The 21,062-nt window shown below is 38.6% G+C and overlaps 1 protein-coding gene across 6 annotated transcripts in view; it reads right to left on the reverse strand.

The window, feature by feature from the left end:
- LOC122062044 (transcriptional corepressor LEUNIG-like) overlaps positions 1 to 21,062 on the reverse strand; it is a 39,942-nt gene that overhangs the window by 17,174 nt on the left and 1,706 nt on the right. Inside the window, exons 4-14 of one of the 6 annotated variants that reach the window (XM_042625715.1) lie at positions 10,183 to 10,641; positions 10,001 to 10,089; positions 9,758 to 9,845; positions 9,608 to 9,683; positions 7,399 to 7,448; positions 6,399 to 6,722; positions 6,095 to 6,277; positions 5,738 to 5,983; positions 5,494 to 5,611; positions 5,218 to 5,327; positions 4,874 to 5,023 (exon numbers count right to left, since the gene is read on the reverse strand). In XM_042625715.1, coding sequence (XP_042481649.1) covers positions 4,874 to 5,023; positions 5,218 to 5,327; positions 5,494 to 5,611; positions 5,738 to 5,983; positions 6,095 to 6,277; positions 6,399 to 6,722; positions 7,399 to 7,448; positions 9,608 to 9,683; positions 9,758 to 9,845; positions 10,001 to 10,089; positions 10,183 to 10,641 — 1,893 coding nt within the window. Of the gene's footprint in view, positions 1 to 4,873; positions 5,024 to 5,217; positions 5,328 to 5,493; positions 5,639 to 5,737; positions 6,278 to 6,398; positions 6,723 to 7,398; positions 7,449 to 9,607; positions 9,684 to 9,757; positions 9,846 to 10,000; positions 10,105 to 10,182; positions 10,642 to 21,062 lie in introns of all 6 variants that reach the window. The other 5 variants (XM_042625697.1, XM_042625703.1, XM_042625707.1 and 2 more) reach the window with 5 other exon arrangements.

Below are 21,062 nucleotides of genomic sequence, written 5' to 3' on the forward strand. Positions count from 1 at the left end.
GGGGGGGGATGAACCTGGAGAGGTTGCTGTAATTTCTCCCAACCACAATCGATCTACATCAAGTGGCGTCCTATCAGATTAGTTGCTGTTTTGGGGGTTTTATTAGTTCATCAAGCAAAGAGTTCTAATAGTAATTTCTAAGTTAGTTTACTTATTTTAGGAAACTAGCTATTAGGAGGATTTTATTTTCTTTTTCTTATTAATAGATCTTTATATACATGTAATTACCCCTTTCTTGCATTTGAATGGAATATAGGATCTGGATTTGATGAGGCAAGGAATTTCAAATCACGATTGGATTTCATCAAGGATCAGCCTTAAGCCCCTATTTGTTTACACTTATCATGGATGAACTAACCAAGAACATTTTAGATGAGGTCCCCTAGTGTATGCTCTTTGCATATGACATCGTTTTAGTGGATGGGACTAATGCGGAGATTAACACTAAGTTGGAGCTTCGGAGATCAAAGCTGGAAACAAGAGGTTTTAAGATTAGTAGATCGAAGACAGAGTTTGTCAAGTGTAACTTTAGTCACTCTATGTTGGATAATGATATGGTGAAAATTGATGAGACAGATTTTCCTCGAAGTGACTATTTTAGATACCTGGGGTCTACCATAAATAAAAAAGGCGACATAGAGGATATCTCACAGAAGAATAAAGTGGGATGGATGAAGTGGAGAGGTGCATCTGGAGTCCTATGTGATCGGCGTATCCCCCTAAAGCTCAAGGGAAAATTCTATAGGACTGTTGTGCGTCCAACTATAATGTATGGGGTAGAATGTTGGGCAGTCAAGAAGAGTCATATCGACAAACTATGTGTAGCTGAGATGAGGATGTTAAGATGGATGTGCGGTAAAACTAGCAAGGATAAAGTACGGAATGAGCATATTAGATCTATTTTGGGAGTTGCCCGATCAACGATAGGCTCTGTGAAAGTCATTTGAGGTGGTACGGTCATGTTCAAAGGAGGCCTGAGGATGCCCCAGTAAGGAGGAGAGATCGGATCCAGATTGAAGGAGCCAAAAGAGCCAAGGGCTGGCCTAAAATGACCATAGACGAAGTGGTGAGGAATGACATGCATAGCCTTGGTCTCGTCCCCACTATGACCTTAAAGAACCTTTTGGAGAGCAAGAATCCATGTTGCCGACCCCATTTAGCTCTTTCCTAACTTCTGGGTTGTGCCTGTTCCCATCTCTCCCCTCCTCAAACTCCTGTTTAGCCTTTTTCCAAATTTGATTTGTATGAATCCATGTAGCCAACCCCATTAAATTGGGATTTGGCTGAGTTTGTTGTTTGTTCGTTATAGAATATGGATTTGAATTGCACAAATAAGAAGTCTCTCTCTCTCTCTAGTCTTTCTTTTTCACTGTTCACGGTACTACTCACTCTCCCTCTTCTCTACAAATCGCACCTCTATTCTCCCTACTATCGATCTGCTTTCTACCCTAAGCAACAGATCAAAGCCTACCTAGCTACCCAAAGCCAGCCGTAATACCATGGATCCATATGACATTTTTTCTTTTTTGTCAAGAACTTCAAGTTGTGCAAAAGAACTCGTGAAAAATTGGAGAGAATCTTAACAAGTCTCACCAAAAACTTGAGCAACTAAAAAATTCAGCCACTACAAGCTCAAAGGAGATATGTTGGCATTAGCCGGAGCTGGGCTGCTGCATAGATAAGTCAATTTTTTCCATAAACGGTAGGCACAGAAACAGAAGCATGAGCTTCAAAGGAAAACAGGTCTCAATGCAAGTTAAGAGTCCTAATAGCATTTTTTTTTTTTTTTTTTGGTGGGGTGGTGGTGGGAGGATCCTAAATAGATGAGGAACAGAAAGTCTCGAACTCAAAACCTCTTAGGGGCTAGCTCAGCTTGACTAGCCTCAAGCCGGCTGTGCTAGCACAGCTTTCCTCCATAGTAATTTCTATAATAGTTTACTTATTTTAAGAAACTAGATATTAAGAGGATTTTATTATTATTATTATTGATGTATCTTCAAATATATGTAATCGCCCCTCCCTTACGCATTAATAGAATATATAATTTGGATTTTTAATTGTGTAACCAAGAAAGCTTCCCCTATTCTCACTCTCTCCCTCTCTCTCATCCCCTCTATCTCTTTTCTTAATTCACTGTCCATGGTACTGTTCAGTCCCTCACTTCTCAGCATATCGCACCGCTGTTCTCCCTGCTATCGATCTACTTTCCTCTTTAGGCAGCAGCCCCTTCTTTTCTCCGTCCCAAGCTGCTGGAAGCCTGGAACATACAAACCAGAAAGCTTCCCAGCTGCTGGTCTGTCAGGAAAATAGCCTATATCTGGGCCTGTGGAGCAGCCGATATGAATTTCAAATCCTAATCTGCAATCTGGGTTGGCTGGCTGCAATAGGTAGCTTAAAGAGATCATGTGTTAGCTTAACGAGATCACATGTTTATAATGTTTTAGCAAATGGAAAGAATTTTGGTCTCAAATGTCGACCTCTTATGGCAAAGATAGCTTCTTAAATCTTAAAATGTGGAACACAAACAATAGCCTCATGCATGGAAAGGTTCAGCAAATATTTGTCCAAAAAAAGCGGAGTAAAACAGGGTCTTCCCATTGTATTAGTTCTCAAAAATGTAGACTTGTTACAGGACCCACTAAGTATTGGATTTCAGTCCTTCAGAAACTAACAAAGTGTCCAGTGGGACCTATATATTTGTGCCCAAGGCAGTTTCACTGCAAGCAGGCATCTATTTCCACTGTAACCAAAAAGAAACAAGCAACATATTACCTTAGGTTCCGTTTGGTATCGTTCTAAAAAAACGTTTCTGGAGTTTTTTCGTTTTATTGGAACGAAAAAACGGAATCTTCTGTTTGGTGCACTTATGGTCCGTTTCTGTTTTTTTGGAACAAAAAGTGAAAAAAAAAAAACTGAAAAAACGAGATTGGACGGGAGTTCCGTCTTCCCAGTTTCGTTCCATTTTACAAAAAAATAAAATAAAATTCCCGATAAAAATCTGAAATTTTGAAACACCATTTTTTTGTTTAAAAACTGCGTTTCGACACAGAAACTGAAATTTTCGTTTTTGACACGAAACGGCATTTCTGGAACAGAAACGATACCAAACGGGCCCTTAGTCATCAAAACAGTGAAAAAAGAAAAGATAAGCATCCACCAACCTCAAAGCCAGCAGCAATATGCATATGAAAAGTGAAACAGTGTCAAAATAGAGTCATCACTTTTCCTGTATCAGGCCATAATTGAGAGTGGGGGTGGGGAGAGGGTGCAAGAAATTCTAACTATCAAAGCCAGATCCCATTCTATTGGAAAAAATCAGAATATGTTATAAACTAGATACGATGGAAAACTAGCAGACTTAATTACAAAAAATCTATCCAAGCGTACTTTCTTTCCCGGGATAAAAAAGGGAAAAGAAAAAATTTTAAGCTCAAGATTCCAGGATCCTATGAATCTGTGGCACCCTTAGGGTTTTAATAATTTCGAAAAAAAAATTAATAAAAACCTAGAAGGAATGGACACTGCCTGACCATGTCAGAAAATTCTGTTTCCATGGGATGAAAAGGATCTTCCCCCAACTCTTTTAACTGTCCTAATACCTATATTATCTTCAAAAACTATGACTGACATCCGAAGGGATACCAATAAAACTGAAACATGCTGTATTCGTTACTGAAAATCAACAGGTTGACCAGAGTGTTTGGTCTTCACAGAACCTCAACACAAGAAGAAGATATAAAGGTCTCCATTTGTTTAAGATGAACCATGGCATTATGCATTTATGGCATCATTTACAAAGAATGTATGTCAATTATATTTACTTCTCATGGATGCAACACATCGGAAAAAAATTACCTGTGACTTCAATGGAACAGACAAATCATGGGATAATATAATAAAGGGTGCAACTTCTTGTCACCAAAGTGGTGAAAGTGGTGAACTATGAATGAAGTTATAACCTCCTTTTAATTGCCCCCTTATCTTATTCCCAAAAGTTATTTAATACAGTATTTAATATAGGTGGAAAGAAGGGTTTTCAAAAAGTTTAAGATTAAGTAATACAGTATTTGTGTGAAATGAAAAGATTCACCCTCATTGAAAAAAAGAAAGTGTTTTATTCTTTTGACGGATCATGTAGCCGACCCCATTTAGTTGGGAAAAGGCCGAATTGTTGTATCTCAAAATTTAAAAAAAAAAGTAAGGTTACAACTTCTTAGTTCACAACTTTGGTTACAATAAGATTTTCCCTAAAATAAAATATATAATATTTATTGGAGTATCTGTAAGAGAAGGAGTTTTGGACATATAAGTTAAATGGCCTAATGGGGATACAAGGAGTATGTATTTGTGCTTATAGGGCCAGTCTTCAAAAACACTATTAGAAACATATTGGACCTAAGGAGTGTGAATTGATCATCACACCTTAGCTTCTCTTTATTCCTTTTCCCCTTTTCTCTTATCTTCTATCTCTTCTCCATGTTGTGATACTATATTACAAACAACTCATGAAGTATTATGCCACCAAAATTTGTTAAACAAGTGCCCTCTACAATTCTCACGAAACTAAATGCTAATAAATAGAGTCTAATACATGCGTTCGCTTATCCGATAACGGAATAAAAGCTATTATGGAACTGTTAATGCTTTCAGCTCATCTGATCAATAACTTTAAGAACTGAGGGTGCACATTATCTAGGAAAATCATTGTCAAAATGTGACTGAAAATTAAGGTCCTAGTTACTAATGCTTGATGATAAATATTAGATTCTAAAGCAAGAATATCCAGGATGAGTACTCTAAATACCAACAGTACTTCAGGGAGAAACAAATAGTTAATCAGGATTAATGATAATAAAGAAAACTGTCCACTAACATTGTCAACATCCCAAACCCTGACAGTTTTGTCAAAAGACGATGTAGCAAGACGGGGCATGCTTGGACTGAAACGAACATCAGTTATGAGCAAAGAATGTTCTTCCAGTGTCGTCTTTTGCTTTAAAGAATCCGTGTACCACAATATAGCCTGCATTACAAAATCATCAGGATTCAGGACCCATAGACATTATCTTTCTAGAAATAGTAAGGTAACATATGGGGATACTCTTAACCATTTCCTTTAACTCTTAGCCAACTGTCACTTGCTTTGTCTCATACAGGCTTCATTAAAAATAATATAATTAAAATGAAGGGAAAAAGCCTACCCACTATTCACATTACCTTCTTATCATGCCCACCACTAGCAAGCAGTTTTCCATCTGATGAAAAGTGGCAACATATGACCTTACTTGTACTTGCTCGAATGTGGCGAACTTCAGTAAATGTGAATCCTGGTTTTTCAACACAGATCCAATAGCCTCAGGGCAAATTCATGTGATTACAAACAGAATACAGAAACACAAGACAAATTAAATTACAGATTCTGATTTGTGTCTTGATAGACTCCAACTTGAAATCACAGGCAGCCTATAAAAGGTATAAAAGGCATCATCACACCTTTACTGACATCCATACCACGTCCAACTGTGTCCCTGGGGTCCGTATCGTCATGAGAAAGGAATGACTCAACATTATCATCTAGAGAACCATCCTCCACAAATGGATCCATATCAGCCTGCAATTCAAGATCTTTATCATCCCACTGCCAAAATGGAGTGCTAATGAGAATTATGAGCAAGTAAATATTTTTTATCTTTCTTTTTTGAAGCACATGAATCCAATAAAAATAAAATCTGCTCACCAGTTGATTTGATGGAGATGTTAGAGTGCCAGTTCCATCAGAGCTAAACAAGATCAAAGGCTTAGAGGAACTTCCACTGTGTGGCAATGTCGACATCGAGATCACATCTCCGGGGGTATGGGTCGATGGTGTTGAGGGTGCAGAACTTGGGGAGGGTCCTGCCGTGTTTGCAGTTCCTGAACTGTTGGCTGGCCCAGAAGATGATACAGGTTGCTTTCTCTTTCGCCCGCCCTGATTTTTCGAAGCCTTAAAATGTATTAAGAACAACTTTGTTAGAAATCTAACCTCACAGAAATGATCAAAGGAATGCCAAGGTCTTAGCAAGGATATATTTATGTAACCATCTAATTGACAGACCTGATCTCCTCGAAATGAATTTGACAAGCTGCCATCCACAGTGACACTCCCAGAACCACCCAGTTTGTCCTGCTGGTGGAGATGGTGGTTTGAACTTTGAGATTGCTGACTTGAAAGTGCATGCTGCTGAATCTGTTGCTGGGTGCTACTCAGTTGTTGCTGCTGTTGCATCTGAGCTATTTTCTACAAAATAGAACAAAATGGCATAAGGAAGTTGTGGCCTTCAGATGGAAGCAGTAGTAGCACAAAACTAAAAGATTGAACAATTACAACCCCAAAGAGAGATTGGCAGAGGAAAGGATACCTTCATAAGCATCTCTGCATCAGCCCCACGTGGCAGAACTGGGCTTCCAGTTTGCATTGGTGATCCAACATTTGGAACTACTTCCCCGACAGAATTGGAATGGCCATCCTTCCCAAGAGGTATATTCCGACCGTTGTGAAGGAGCATCCTAAGTCTCCTGCTATCGACATCGCTGGCAGATGGTGATGTCAAATTTTGCTGTGCCTGAAGCAAAAGTTGTTGTTGCTGCTGTGGTGTTAATAACTGAAGTTGATGAAAAGGTTGAGGGGATTGTATAAAAGATTTCTGCTGCTGAAGAAGCCCAGAGCGAAGCTGCTCAAGTCCCTGTAGAAAGGAGAGGAAGGTAGAGCATAAGAATAAGCAACACTCAATTTTGATAATGTATTCGGATAGTAAAACAGAGGCCATTGAGACCAACTGGTGAAACATATATTGGAAAAAAACAAATAACAGACCCCTAAATGTCATAACAAATTGCAAATTTGCCACACAATTATGAAATGTTATGTGAAGTACAATGTACGGTTATAACAAGCACTAATAACTGTTCACTAGGCTATAAATTCAGTGTTCAAATATGACACCATAAATGAACAAGTACAATTAACTGTCAACATTTTTCCCCACTAACATTTTCCAGTGTGACGCAAACCTTAGTAACATAAGCCCAATCAATGAACAAACACAATAAGAGCCAACAGTAGGATAGACCAGACCAATACAAGAAGTCAATTTCAATTGAAACCTCACACAATATCAATGACAGCTCTGTGCAAACTTGGGAAAACTAAGGGGGGCATTCCATCAAATTACAAAAACAGAGCCATTCAAGTGTCCCATAACCCTAATTTCAGAATTCCTTTACTGCTCCCAACATTGAACATAGCAAACAGCTAAACAGAAGAATGGGTAACATATTTGTAATGAAACTAAAGACTGCAAGGTTTGAACATGGGAAATATTATAGCAATGAGTTAAGAACATAACATAAAAGACTCACCGTTAGTGGCCATCCTTTCAAAGTCAAATTGCTACCACCTTGATTTGATCCTGAAATAACAAGCAAAAAATCAGCAACAAATCCTCCAACACAGTCCTAAGGGAAGTATAGCAACCTACAAAATAGAAATAAGCAACAAATCTTCCCAAAGTTAATGTAGGGCAGATTTTAGTTTTGGTTTGGTTTGGCCTTAGTTTTCGGTTATATTATTGTATTGAAATGAAATATAAAACCCAAAAGTGGGGGATCTAAAAGGGTACAAAAAATTATTTTTTTTACTAAAGTGGGTCCCATGTTGGTGTTGTCAGTTGGTTAGACGACTAGTTGTTAGTCTATGAGTTAGTAATTCTGGATTCCTTAGCCGTCCAAGAGTCCTAGTTAGTAAAGTGTATATTTTATATTTTATTAGTAGTTGATCCAATCTAGAAGATTGCTCAGGTTTCCGCAAATAAGCATTGTAATTTGCACCCCCTCCCAAATTTGGTCGATGATGAATGGATATATGAAATTGAGTGCCATGTTAGTTTTATTCTCTCTTTTTTCTGAACTTGGTAAGAAATTTTTCTCTTCCTACTATTTCTTCTCTCCTCTCTTGATAGTTTTCCCTCTCTCATGTTATTTCTCTCTCCCTCCCATAGCAACTTATTTCTCCCTATTTTCTCTCACTTGCAATCTGTCTTCCCTTTCTTCCTCCTTAATCGATTCCTAAATTCAGTCCCCACGTTTCTCCCATTTTCTCTCATGACCAGCACAAGCTTGTCTTCCACCCTACTTTATCTCCTCCATAACACCCTTGATTACCCCTCTCTCCTCCTAGTTTCTTCCCTTTTATTTTAATTAATTGGATTGCAAAATTCCCGATTTTATTCTGGGAAAACATTTATTGAGATCTGGTAATTTTCCTTCTGAATCTGAACCATTATATCTTGATTCAGATCTTGGCCATATCAACCACCATATTGGGATCTTCTTCCTCCCATCACTAAGTAAGCCCAACGCCTTAAAATCCATCAATCGATCTGCAACAGAAGTCCTCATGGAGACAGTATAAAGACACTAAATTAAAATTTTCCGCTCCTTGTTCATATTTCAAAGCACCCCTAGAGGGGGAAAGTAAGGATTAACCATAGGTTCAGAATTACACACCCCTAACAAGATGAAAAATAAACCCAAAACAGAATTGAAGCCAACAGTTGAGTCAAAGTCAGAAAAACCTTTTCTGATGAATGTCAGAATTTGACCAAGGTTCACAAAGCAGTAGACTAAACAAACCCCAAAATACTGCAGGGTTCTAATTGGATTGCAGTCAACAAACAAAGAACCAAATCTGGAAAACAAAGGGACAGATTTGGGAGAATTTTTATATAGATGAGCAGACCTGATCTGCACCAGACCCAAGTCAAAGGCCTCTTTTAGGAAGGCCTTGAATACCCCAAAAGATATGGATGATCTGCTGGGCAGATCAACCTTGATCCCCCAATGTCTATACCAGCAAAACCAAGCCCAAAACATGGCTGCTGCCAGAACTGAATTAAGAGCTTCTGGCTGTGTTTGCTGTGATTCGATTCTCAGCAATAACTGTGTGTATTAAGCACAGAGAGATGATAACCCACCCAATACTCAAGATTAACAGAGAACTTAAAGCTTGAATAGAAACAGATTCAATAACACTTACAGGAAGAAAGGAAAAATAGAGTATAAAAAGAGGATAGGTAACCAATGGCTTCCCACCAATAACCTGGACCAGAATCACACTGTTCCAAGGATTTTCGACCCTTAACTGAATCTCAAAGCAGCTCCATGAAGAAGACAAATGAAATTGTATTCATAAAATCATGGGGGTCTTTGGCTATTACAAGTCTGTAAAAAGACTAAGCAAAAGTGAGTTTCCTATTAGGAAACTGAATTACAATGGTAGTTCCATTAGGAATAGGAAATAAAAGACAAAAAAAGGACTCTCCAACGTGGTGGGGGGGGGGGGGCCCTTTTACAACTGAAACTATAAATTGTAATCTAATAAAAGAACTAAAAAGCAACTAAACAGGCTACTAGGCCTATTAGGAAAAGCATATTTAAAAGGCCATTTAAGGCCTGTTTGCCTCTCCTGCAAGAGCAGCTTTTAAACTCCCCCGCATCAGACCCCCTCCCAAAATAAATATATATATATATATATTTATATATTAAAACTACAGAAGTTGAAATTAAATACCAGGAGCTCCAATTAATGAACCGTCAGGACCTGCAGCTCTGGGATTCAATACTGGATTCATCTCACTCTTTATCTCCTGTTCACCATTCTGAGTTACATCACTATATGATAAGAGAGAACGAATAATGAATCACTTATAACAAACCAAACCTGTGTAGATCCAGGCAGCTGCTGGTTGCGAGCTTGAACTTGTTGCAGGGTCCCCGAAATTCCACCAGCTGTACCATGCAACACTTGCCTGAAAAAGGAGGAGGAGCTTAACAGCCAAAGAAATTATACATCTAAAACAGTAGAAGGTCCCAAGACAACGACAACAACAATCAATCAATTAAACAAATATTCTGATTGCAACAGAGTTTAAAAAAAGGTTTCAAAAGTAAATAAAATGGTTACCCAGACGGCTGGCCAGAAGCTGCAGCAGACTTCAACATAGAGGAATGATTTGGATCCAGAAGCTGGCCCACATTGTCACCAAACCTTTGCTGTAACAGAAGTTTCTGAGGACATCAAAAACAGTATTAAAAGAGACATGACAAGGAGAAAATTTTCCTAATACCAATTATAGGAGTATGGACCTTCATAGCTGCATCATCCAAAGGATCTCTCTGAATTGGCAGCTTCAACCTTTCTTCATACAGTTTTGTGGCCAAGGCATTTGCAGTTCCAGGGTTCTGTCGTATTAGAGTGTCATTACCAACAAGCCCATTGGGAGTGCCATTTAGAAGGTGGGGACCCTCTCTTCGCTGCTGCTGTTGCTGTTGTTGTTGATGCTGCTGTTGCTGTTGCTGTTGCTGTTGCTGTTGATGTTGTTGCTGCTGCTGCTGCTGCTGTTGCTGCTGTGCCTGTCTCTGCAATAAGAGCTGCTGCATCTGCAATTGTTGCTGTTGCTGTTGCTGTTGCTGTTGCTGTTGCTGTTGCTGTTGCTGTTGCTGTTGCTGTTGCTGATGCTGATGCTGATGCTGCGGTTGATGGGGTGGCTGCTGCTGTTGTTGCTGTTGCTGCTGTTGCTGCTCCCGTGCTTTGATTAATTGAGTCTGCAAACCCAAAATGCCATACACTACACATGAACAACATTCCACCATAGCTGCTCCAAGTAAATCATAACAAAAAATGTGCTCCCAGAAAAACCTAGAATCCCTGCAGTGACATATTTGACTGCTTTAACTATTTTTTTCCCTAAGCCTAAATGGTGGCCGAAAACATGGGAGCATTCCTAATCCTAGGCCCCATCAACTAAATGGCATGCAAGATCAAAGTTCTACAATACGGAGATCAATCCATTAAATCTGCATCACCATCAAAGAGAGCAAAGGCCATCTTATTCTAAAGGCCAATGAAAATAATTGAATCAAAATAAAAGGTAACATCTGCATGCAGCCTAAATGAGTATATGTAAGTCCATCTATATACCAACACATGAGAAAAAACATCCTCACACTACAACAATTCACCCGGGGGGGAAAAAGCATAAATGTCTACTCTGTTACAAGATCAAAATAATATTCAACAGTAATTAGGACAAAAAGAAGGGGAAGAAAGAAGAAAACAAAAAATGAAAAATAGTAAGGATAAGACTGCAGATCAATAGGGTTCACAAATGCCTGGATCAACTACTCATCACATACATTTGTAAGATATAAACAAAAACCAATAATTACAAGTAACACCATAGACTTGTGACAATTAGCACAAACTTCCATTTAAGAAATTATAATTACAATAACCCCTGCGATATATGTTAGTGAAGACTTTTCCTCAAGCTAGAGCATAAATATACCCATGCCCAGCATAGAAACATCCTTAACCTGTTGTCCACAACCACCACTGCCGCCCTCAACTTCACCTCAACCACAGCCTCTACCAGGAAATCCAGCACCTCTGCCATGACCTCCACTACCAACCACTGAGGCAGAACTTTCCTTGAAAGAGAGAGGTGATGCAAGTGTAATTAGGGAGGGAGAAAAAAAATACTTAATGCAACAAAAAAATCTTCATTCACCGACAAAACAGTTTCTCTAACAAGAATCTGATTCTTTAACTAGATGTTTTCAAGAGTCAAGACCATAGTTGTCAAGGTGTCGCCAAGGCGACGACTAGGCGTCTAGGCGGTTTGCCTGGGGCCTAGGCGACAGCCGCCTTGTTGCATTGCATGTTGCCTTGTGTTTTGGCACTTATTTATGCCAAATATAATTCAAGTAAATGAAACAAATATTTGTTATTTCATTTACTTAAGATATTATTCATAAATAAGCAAATACCCCCTATTTGAATCCAATAAAAATAGTTTAAAAATCAAATTCCAAAAGGATAAAAAATCAACCCCCAGTCCAAGAACAAAAACTGGATTTTGGTCATAGGGACGATTTTCAACTTTTAAATGCTGGGGTTTTTCTCAATTATGAAAATTTTATAAATTCTATCATGTTAAAACATTGCTAAAAACCAAAAGTCCGGTAAAATAATATTTTGTTTTGATATTCATAAAATTATTTTCATTCAGACGATTTTAACAGTATTCGCGCACTTAAAAATAAGTTTGACTGAAGCATAACTTTGTCATTGCAATTCAGATTTAAGTAATCTTAGACTTGTTAGAAAGTTGGTTTTATATTATAACTAATACAAAAAGTCTCATGTAAAAATAAAATAATTTGACCAATCAAACTCATTATAGAATAAGAGCATTTCTTTAAATGTTGATTTTTTATAACTTAATATGACTTAATGTTAATTTTTTATGATTTGATGTGGCTAAATGTTGATTTTTAATGACTTGATGTGGCTTAATCTTATTTTTTATAATACAAGGTATATATAACTTACTAAATAATGTTAGAAAATAGGAAAAATAAAAAATAATATTTGTTCGCCTTAAGGCGGGCACCTTCTCGCTTAAGTGCTTAGACAACCCTCCACCGCCTTGATTTGCCTTGGCGCCGTGACAACTATGGTCAAGACCATAGTTAGCAAATTCGGATTCGGGAATTATTCGGGTGGAGAATTATTCGGAACAATTCGATTGATTAATTTAAGGATTCGGTCAAAAAAGCTTATTGGGTTGGGTTTTTTTTTTTTTTTTTTTAAATACTGTTTAAGTGGACCGAATAATTCGGTTTAATCCGGTTCGGTCCGAATTATTCGCGTTTTATATTCACTTTTGAAAAAATCGCGAATTTTACCGAATTTTATTTTTAATTCGGATTCGATCAGAATTTTTTATTAAATTCGGAAAAATTCGGTTCAGCCGAATTATTCGCGAATTATTCGGCCGAATTGATAACTAGGGTCAAGACCAGATAAAAACTTCCTTACTTGAAACTCAACACATTGTTTCTTTAATTGATCCAAATCAGTGGTAATAGGCCGACATACTTTAAGCTCCTCCCACATACCCTTTGATGCAGGTGCACAACCTTGGACCGATCCAAACCGATTTGGGTATCCAGATGGAGATGAACCGGATCCATATTTGAGTCTTTGGTCTAATAGGATCATTTAGGAATTTAATCTATTTATATTTTGGGATTAACATGCAATAGTAGGAGATAGCTATTAGGATTCAATTTCATTTGAGTTCCCAAATTAGAGTATGTTTCCTTTTCATGTTGGGTTTCTTTAATCATTTATACCATGTAACCATGCAACTAGAATTTAGATTTCAAGAATGAAATATTGAAGTGTTCGTGAGTGCCCGTGTGGCCAAAGGTGAGTGTATGATCTTCTATTCCCCCCCACCTTCTGCTTGTGTGATTCCCTCTCTCCCCTGCAACTCAAAGTCTCATGTCAGAACTCTTCCCTTCCCCTACGGGCCCTCCACCAACCTTTAATGCTGAACCGGGGTTCGAAACCCTATGCGGTTCACTTAAAGGCCCACCCAACACTTAAACAACCCAATCAATATAAATAATGGCAGAGTTGTGAATATTCTGAAGTTTTAAATGAGAGTGGCAGAACTGTAATTACCATTACTAATGTGAGATTCCCTTTGACAAACCAAACGTTTGGTAAGTGAAGGGTAATTCAGACATTAGAAATAAAATACGACAAGAGAGAATAATAGGTAAAGGAAACAGTAATATGGTCAAACCAGAGATTAGATTCTCTAAACAAACAAACGACTCAGCCTTCTTCCTCCTTAGACAACCTGCAAGGGCGGAAGGACCAGCAGCTTGCGGGGGAGAGATCTCCTTCAGCCCTTCTCTGTTAGGCCTGAAATTCAAGGGGAAGGTTCTTCACTAAAGGGTTGATTCCAGTCAACAATCGGTCCAAAGATCAAGCATGTGAGCAGCGAGAATCTCTGCTAGTAAGACCTGGTGGTAGGTAGGGTTTCAGACTTGTTGCAGGTCTTGTTTCTCACCACAGGGATAGGCTTCGGATTAAGGACTCGAGGGTTTGAGTCGCCTAGGGCCAAACTTCCTTCGGTCTATATCTCAGGCCCAATCGGTTGCAAATAAGGTTTCAACAAAGCTTCCCTGCGCCTGGCAGTATCACCATAAACAGGGGATGGAAACAGACCAGAGAAGAAGAAAGAAGGAAAGAGAAAAAAAGGCTAAAGGAATAGAAAGAGGAGAGAAGAAGAGAGCTATGCAAACCCCTCGGCAGCCATGGTTTCAACCAAACAACTTTCAATTTCAAAATTCAAATCTGCCCAACATTGTCCAGCGATTACATATAAATAAGAGAAATACATCTCAATAATGGAAACTTGCTAATAGGAAATAAACTAAAAATGGAAATCAAAATACTATTCCTATGTTTCTACTTCTAAAACAAAGAGAATCAAATATACTAAGATTGCTTCCCTAATTATCAACTACCAACCCTTGCCAGACCAGGATACCGGTTTGGGTTGGTTGTGTCTTGGCTTAGGCCTCCATAGTGGGTCAGTTCAGTCCAGCCAAGCCAAGGCATTTGCATCACCCTTAAGTGCACTAAAATAATCACTCAAAGACATGTCGAATCACCCCATTTAAAACCGAAGATCTTTTAGTAAAGATCATAAACACAACATATTCTTAGCTTCAAAGTAAATTTCCCTCAAATCATCCCAAACACCTTTAGCAATACAAAAGAAGTCACCATACTGTTCCACAACCAAACAAGTATAGTTTTATTTTCTCTTATCCAGTCTTCATATTCGTGGAGGGTCTGAAGTTAAATATTTCATTTTTTCCCTCTGCATTGATATAAACCTTCAGACTGTACCCATTGTATATAGTTAGAGACAACTTAACTTAATTGTTGTAATTTGTAAATTAGATGCATGCACCAAAGGTTTACAGTCACCCATTATGTACATATATCATTATGTACAATCTCCCTTACAAAACATAATCAGAATTAGGAGAATTTCAACAACTACAGCAAACCATTGGATGGGTCTGAAACTACTGTCAGTAAATCTGTTATGCAGGTAGAACAAGTCAGCAAAAACCAAGTGAATCTGACAACAGAAAAGTGATTTTCTGAAGAGTCCTACTAACACAGACTGCTAAAAAAGAGGTTCGTGTAAAGATATGTGTCACGATACGGGGCTTTTTCCCTATAGTGATTAGTTTTTACCTTTACTTTTGGTTTCCTATTGTAGTTAGAAGTTAGGATTTGCTAGATAATAGTTCTATTCCCACTGTAACTCTATTTTAGCTTTAATATAAAGGAATACTGCTGGTACAATAGAACATACAGAATCTATCGCCCAGCTCTATGCTTGCAGGTACTGGTTCTAGGTTCTGGGTCTGTCACAGTTCAAATATGCAGAAAATGACCAGAATTCATAAGGCAACAACAGAATCATATTGAAGATATATCTGAGACATCTGACCTTCTTAAGCCAACACCACTATTAAAAATCTTCACAGCAACAAGTGCAGGAACTATTCAGGGTACTGTTCACGGCACTGGCCAGTTTTCACAGTATCAGATCACACACTAAATCTGCCTAAGACAACTGAACCATCAATCCCTTGTTTCCGATTATAATTAACAAGGTAACATACTAACCACACTAGTAGTCTAGTAGCGACAACCACTGATGCACACACCATGAGTCTTGGACTAAAGAGAATCACAAACTAGAATTGTAGGCCAGAAAGAAGGAAAAAATTACAGATTAATAGTGCTCTGCTACCTGGTTATTAGATCAGAACAATATCAATAGCAAATATGACCAAAAGAAGAGAAAGAAAGAAAGGACACAAAAGAAGAAAATAGGGAGGAAAAGACTACAGCTTGATAGGGTTCAGAATGGCCTAATCAACAACTAATCACATAGATTTATAAGATAGGGAATTTGCCCAAGGAGATTGGGTCCTGGATAAGTTGCAACCTTACCATCAATAATTAGTAGCACTTTGTGCTCAACAGAAACTGGAAAAGCATTATTTTGGTCCTTTTCAGATCATATCTCGTATTGGACAGGTTGGGTATAAGCTCACTCTGCCACCAACAGAGCACATCTGCCCCCAGTTTTTCATGTCACTCCTTAAAAGCTTTATGGGTGATCCCCCTTTGCAACCCGAACCGTTACCAAGTATTGTCTCTTCTCCAGACCCTGTTCCACAACCAACAGCAATTCTGGACTTTCACACTTTGTCCCGCCAACGCCAGACTGTGACGCAGGCATTGGTCCAATGGTACGGTTTGGCATTGGAAGATGCATCATGGGAGGACCTATCTATCCTACAACTCTTATAGCCGCTGCTGAACCCTGAGGACAAGGTTTGTCTTGGAGGGGATACCACTGATACGATCTTACCAGCAGACGCATCAGCAGCGGACGTGGCCAATGATCCTCCATCAGCTAGACCTACACGTCGATCCACAAGACAGGCTAAACAGCCTTCAGGCCTTAAGGATTATGTGTAGAAATTAGCATGCGCATATCAATTTGGTTAGGATGCGATTGTAATGGTGCCCAGTTAGTTATAAATCATTAGAGGCAGGAATCTCAGAGTATATATATAATATGCTGACAAGAAAATACTTTTTCTCTCTCATCTTGTTCCAGGAGGAGCTACCCTCGGAAGATAGCGTTTGATCCCAAACCTGAACCTTATCAGAGAGGTTGGGAGGGTTCTAGACCCTCATTAACTTCGTCCTAGACTTAATGGCATGTACATTTCCAAGGGCTTACATTGAGACTTCTTCAAGATATTTAATGAACTTTACATTTTCAAGGTCTTCCACAACTAACAATGAAACTAACCTATTGACATCCCCAAGACTTCACAACTTTAGAAGACCACACAGAACTAACTAGTTAAATTCATATGAGCTTATCCCTCATATATGATGGGCTTCCAAAATGGGCCCACTACAATAGTAAACATAAAAATTCTCTGTCCATGACCCATATAATCCACTAGGCTACTCATTTAACACATTAAACTAGGATTTGGACTTGTTCTGGCATGAATGCTTGTGCTGGTACCTCTCTCAATCTATATCAAGATGAGTTCTCCATGGCATTTCTACTTGCCAGTGAAAAATACTAATGATCTTGATAGGATTTATTCAACACACCATCAATCACCATATGATTCTTGGGTTCCACTGCACAGACTACTCCAGATGCACTAGAGAACCCATTAAAATATTTTCTTTCAATAGTTCTTCAGAGGCTCCTAGCAATTCACTCTGCGTAGATTGACTGACTGCTGAAAGCCTTCCACTGGCAGGCAATCGTGTTTTTCACAGGATTTCTCGTTACCCATGTCAGCATTATCACTTCTGATATCTCCAGCTGTTGTAACCAAAAACCTTCCCCAATTGACAGAACGTCCCGCCAAAAGTAGCTTTCAAGGTCTCGTCGCTTCAGTGAATCACTTCAGCCCAATAAGAGCAAGAAAAGGGATACAAAGGCAAGATGGGTAAGAAGAAAAAATAAAAACAATCCACCCTTAATGGTGGGAAAGCCAAAATGACGCATGGCAGACTCAAAGGCAATAAGGCCACATAAAACAATTATTTACTCCCCTTTAAGCAAGCAAATCCATCACATGATTCACTGGCCCAGAATCAACACGAATAAGATGTTCAACCTGGAGTTTATGAGCACTTAAGGGTTTAGAAAAACTCAAATAAAACCAGCAAAAGAGAAAACTTAATAGCTCAACTAAAACGATTCAGATATGCAAGAAATCCTGGTTGCACACTCCAAGCAGTAGAACAATTTCATACAGGTTTCCTTCTTGAAGTAGGAAACTGGAAACTCAGATTACAAGTAAATACCGATTGCAGGGATTAACGGCATTAAAGAATGCTAATAATGATCTGACTTATAAGCAACAATAGGCTTAACAGCCGCAGGAAGTCAGATTCAATAAATTAGATCTAGAAACCAGAAGCTTAGAAAGTTGAACAGCAGTAGAATTCTATAATTTGATGGAAAAAACTGTTAATAAAACAGAATCTGAATTAGTACTTATTAAGCAAATTGATAGCATGAAAATAGCAGGGATTGATCAATATGATTTGATGAATAACTAAGACTTGTACTAACTGAAATTGAACCACAGAATTAGAACTCGCAGAATATTCAAAAAATGACCTGTTATTGATTGATGAAAAAGAAATAGAGATAAGAGGGCAGACCTAAGCACAATGGTAAGGTTGCTTCATTGCAACTTGGTGGTCCGGGTTCAAGTCAGGAAACAGACTCTATGGGAAGCAAGGTTAAGGTTGTGTACATTATGACCCTCCCCAGACCACACGGTGGCAGGAGCCTCATGCACTGGGTACATTATGACTTTAGGAGAAGTAGAGATAGAAGATAATAGAGATATAATCAGGAATTTACCTGACTTACCTGCTGAATCCAGAGCATGGTTTAAGAACCAGAATCGGTCTTGGGATTGGACAGGACTAATTCCAATCCAATCCTGATCCGGATCGGTGCAGATCGGACAGAAATACCCCTGGTTGTAATAAAAAATCGGTTTTCTAACCTTATTAACCTTCATCTGTACCGATCCAGCGATACGGTATTGGCCAAGAATCGGGATCAGACTGGGCTGGCATCAATCCGATTCAACCAATTCAGGCTGATTCGATCCGATTCCTCAACCCATGATCCAGAGCAGTCCACAGTCCACACCTGAATCTACAGATGCTAAACACTCCAAAATCCAATATGGCCTAAATCAATAGAATCTGAACAGATTTTAAGCCTTCATTCATTCTCAAAATCGTGGGGAGCCTGTAAACCCCAACATGCTTATATGGATAGTGTTGGAAAAACTCAAGACTCAAAAAAACAAAAGGCCTAAACCAATCCTGAACTGACTAGGGAACTAAAATAATAAGGATAACAACTCAAAAACAGGACTAGAATTATAGAAACCTATTCCTGCCTGATTACTAGCAAAATAATAATATAAATTATAGAAAATATTGTGGTTTCCTTGGTTGACACAGAACTAGGACGCAGAGTCTGCAAAGAACCAGAAAATGGTTCATAGATGGACCAGACCAAACCACAAGGCCATTCTGGCTGGTTTCTTATTTTTCCTCTGCGGACATGACGTGAATACTGTATCAACTCCCAAAGGTCCACCCAAAACACTGACCAATAATATTCCTCAAGTTCCTTTCCACCCTATATATTTGAAACTCTCCTTATTTTTCAGGGCCCGTTTGATAACGTTTCAAGAAACGCGTTTCCAGAAACGGCAGAAACGGAACAAAAAGCGTTTGATAAAACTGTTTCGTTTTACTTGTTTTCAGAAATATAAATTGAAATTTCTACCTATTTATGGTTCAAGAAACGACCCAAGTCTACTTGTTTCAGCGTTTCTAGAAACGACTCGTGGCCATTCTTTCGCTGGTTACTATCGACTTCCAGAAACATGACTTATCAAACACCCTCAATTCCGTTTCAGTTTCTAGAAACGAAAATTTATGTTTCTGCCATTTCTTGAAACAGAAATGGAAGAAACGTTATCAAACGGGCCCTCAGTTTATGACCTACTCAATTCGAAGAAAATGAAACTAATCCCCCACAATATTTCTGAGGCCTCAAATTTATAGGACACTATCTCCAAAAAACCAAAAGTGAAGAATTTTAAGAACTAAAACATGTGCCTCTTTAAAATACGCCATTGGTCAAATACCTAACAGGCCCAGTTGTCTATGGAGAACGCATCAGGATTCAACATGGTGCACCATGAGCCTAAAGGAGGCAAAGGATTTGAAATGTCAAAAATAAAGAGGATGATGCAATTAAATGACAATTCCACGGGCTGAGTCAATGGATAGACCCCTAATTTATCATCTAAAGGGACTAAATTAAACATGTTCACTTACAAACTACCCATAATCTATCACCCCCTGTACATCCCAACTATTTCTTCAAAGATTCTAATGTTCATTGACAACGAAGACCTCAAACAGATGCCCAAACTTTCCTAATATATCGATTGCAACCTTTATCCCTTTCTAAAGTGAGCAAAGGCCCAAATGTTCCTATATATCAATCATAAGGACTAACCAGTGAAAGTCCACCCCCCACCCCAAAAAAAAGGGACCACCACCAAATGATCCCCTTCACCTAAGTGACTTTGCAATGAATGAATGACTAGCCATTCTCCTCACTTATGTAAATGTGGGGTGAAAGCTTCTCTCCTTTTCCTATTCTTTAGAGCAAGTAAAAAATCTGAACATCTTTTGTGGGAGCAGGCTTTCTTGTTGGCCAACTAGGAAGGAATCTCTGGTTGGCCCACCTATCTCTGCCATGTGACAAGTCATATGGCGCTGAAATTTGGTGGACATGGCAGTCCCCTACTCACATGTCAAGTTTCAGCTGAAACGGAGTTTGCCACAGAAAAATGAAGCATTGAAAAATTATGGATTACATGTAAGGGCTTGCCATTATATGGGAGGGTAAATGTTTGAACTTCAGTCTGAAATTTGGCCAGCCAATCCTTACAATAATTCCCTTGACATCCGATGGTCAGAATTGCCACATCATCCTTCCAAACATCACAAATAGGCATGCCAACTAGGAAGGAATCATAGTCGGCCTAACCAGGGTCTATCAGCCAAAGATATGCCTCTTCCCACCCCAAAAGCTTAAACATTTTGAGTAGAGACTCCCATACCATCTTGAAAAGAAAGATTTTGTGAATCCAAAATCAAAGCAACAAAACAATGGGGTAATCTTTTGCTCATAGGGGAAGTAAACATATTTTTCTGAAACTGATTATGCAGATGACATTCAGAATTTCTAACTATTCAAGATCCTAGAAGAAACCCTATCATCAGCATTTACAAAACCTTACCAAAACAATCATCCAGTCAACCAGTCCTAGCCACATATCTTGTGCACTGCCCATTAAACTAAGACTTTTCTTGCAAAACAATAGTGCTAATTTTTATTTTAGGTAAATAACAATGGGCCAACTTATTAAGTTAAATGAATTACATAATCACAAAGAGAGAGAGAAAAGAAAAAAAAAAA

Source organism: Macadamia integrifolia, chromosome 2 (assembly GCF_013358625.1).
Source record: "Macadamia integrifolia cultivar HAES 741 chromosome 2, SCU_Mint_v3, whole genome shotgun sequence".
In the NCBI taxonomy this organism is placed as follows: Eukaryota; Viridiplantae; Streptophyta; class Magnoliopsida; order Proteales; family Proteaceae; genus Macadamia; species Macadamia integrifolia.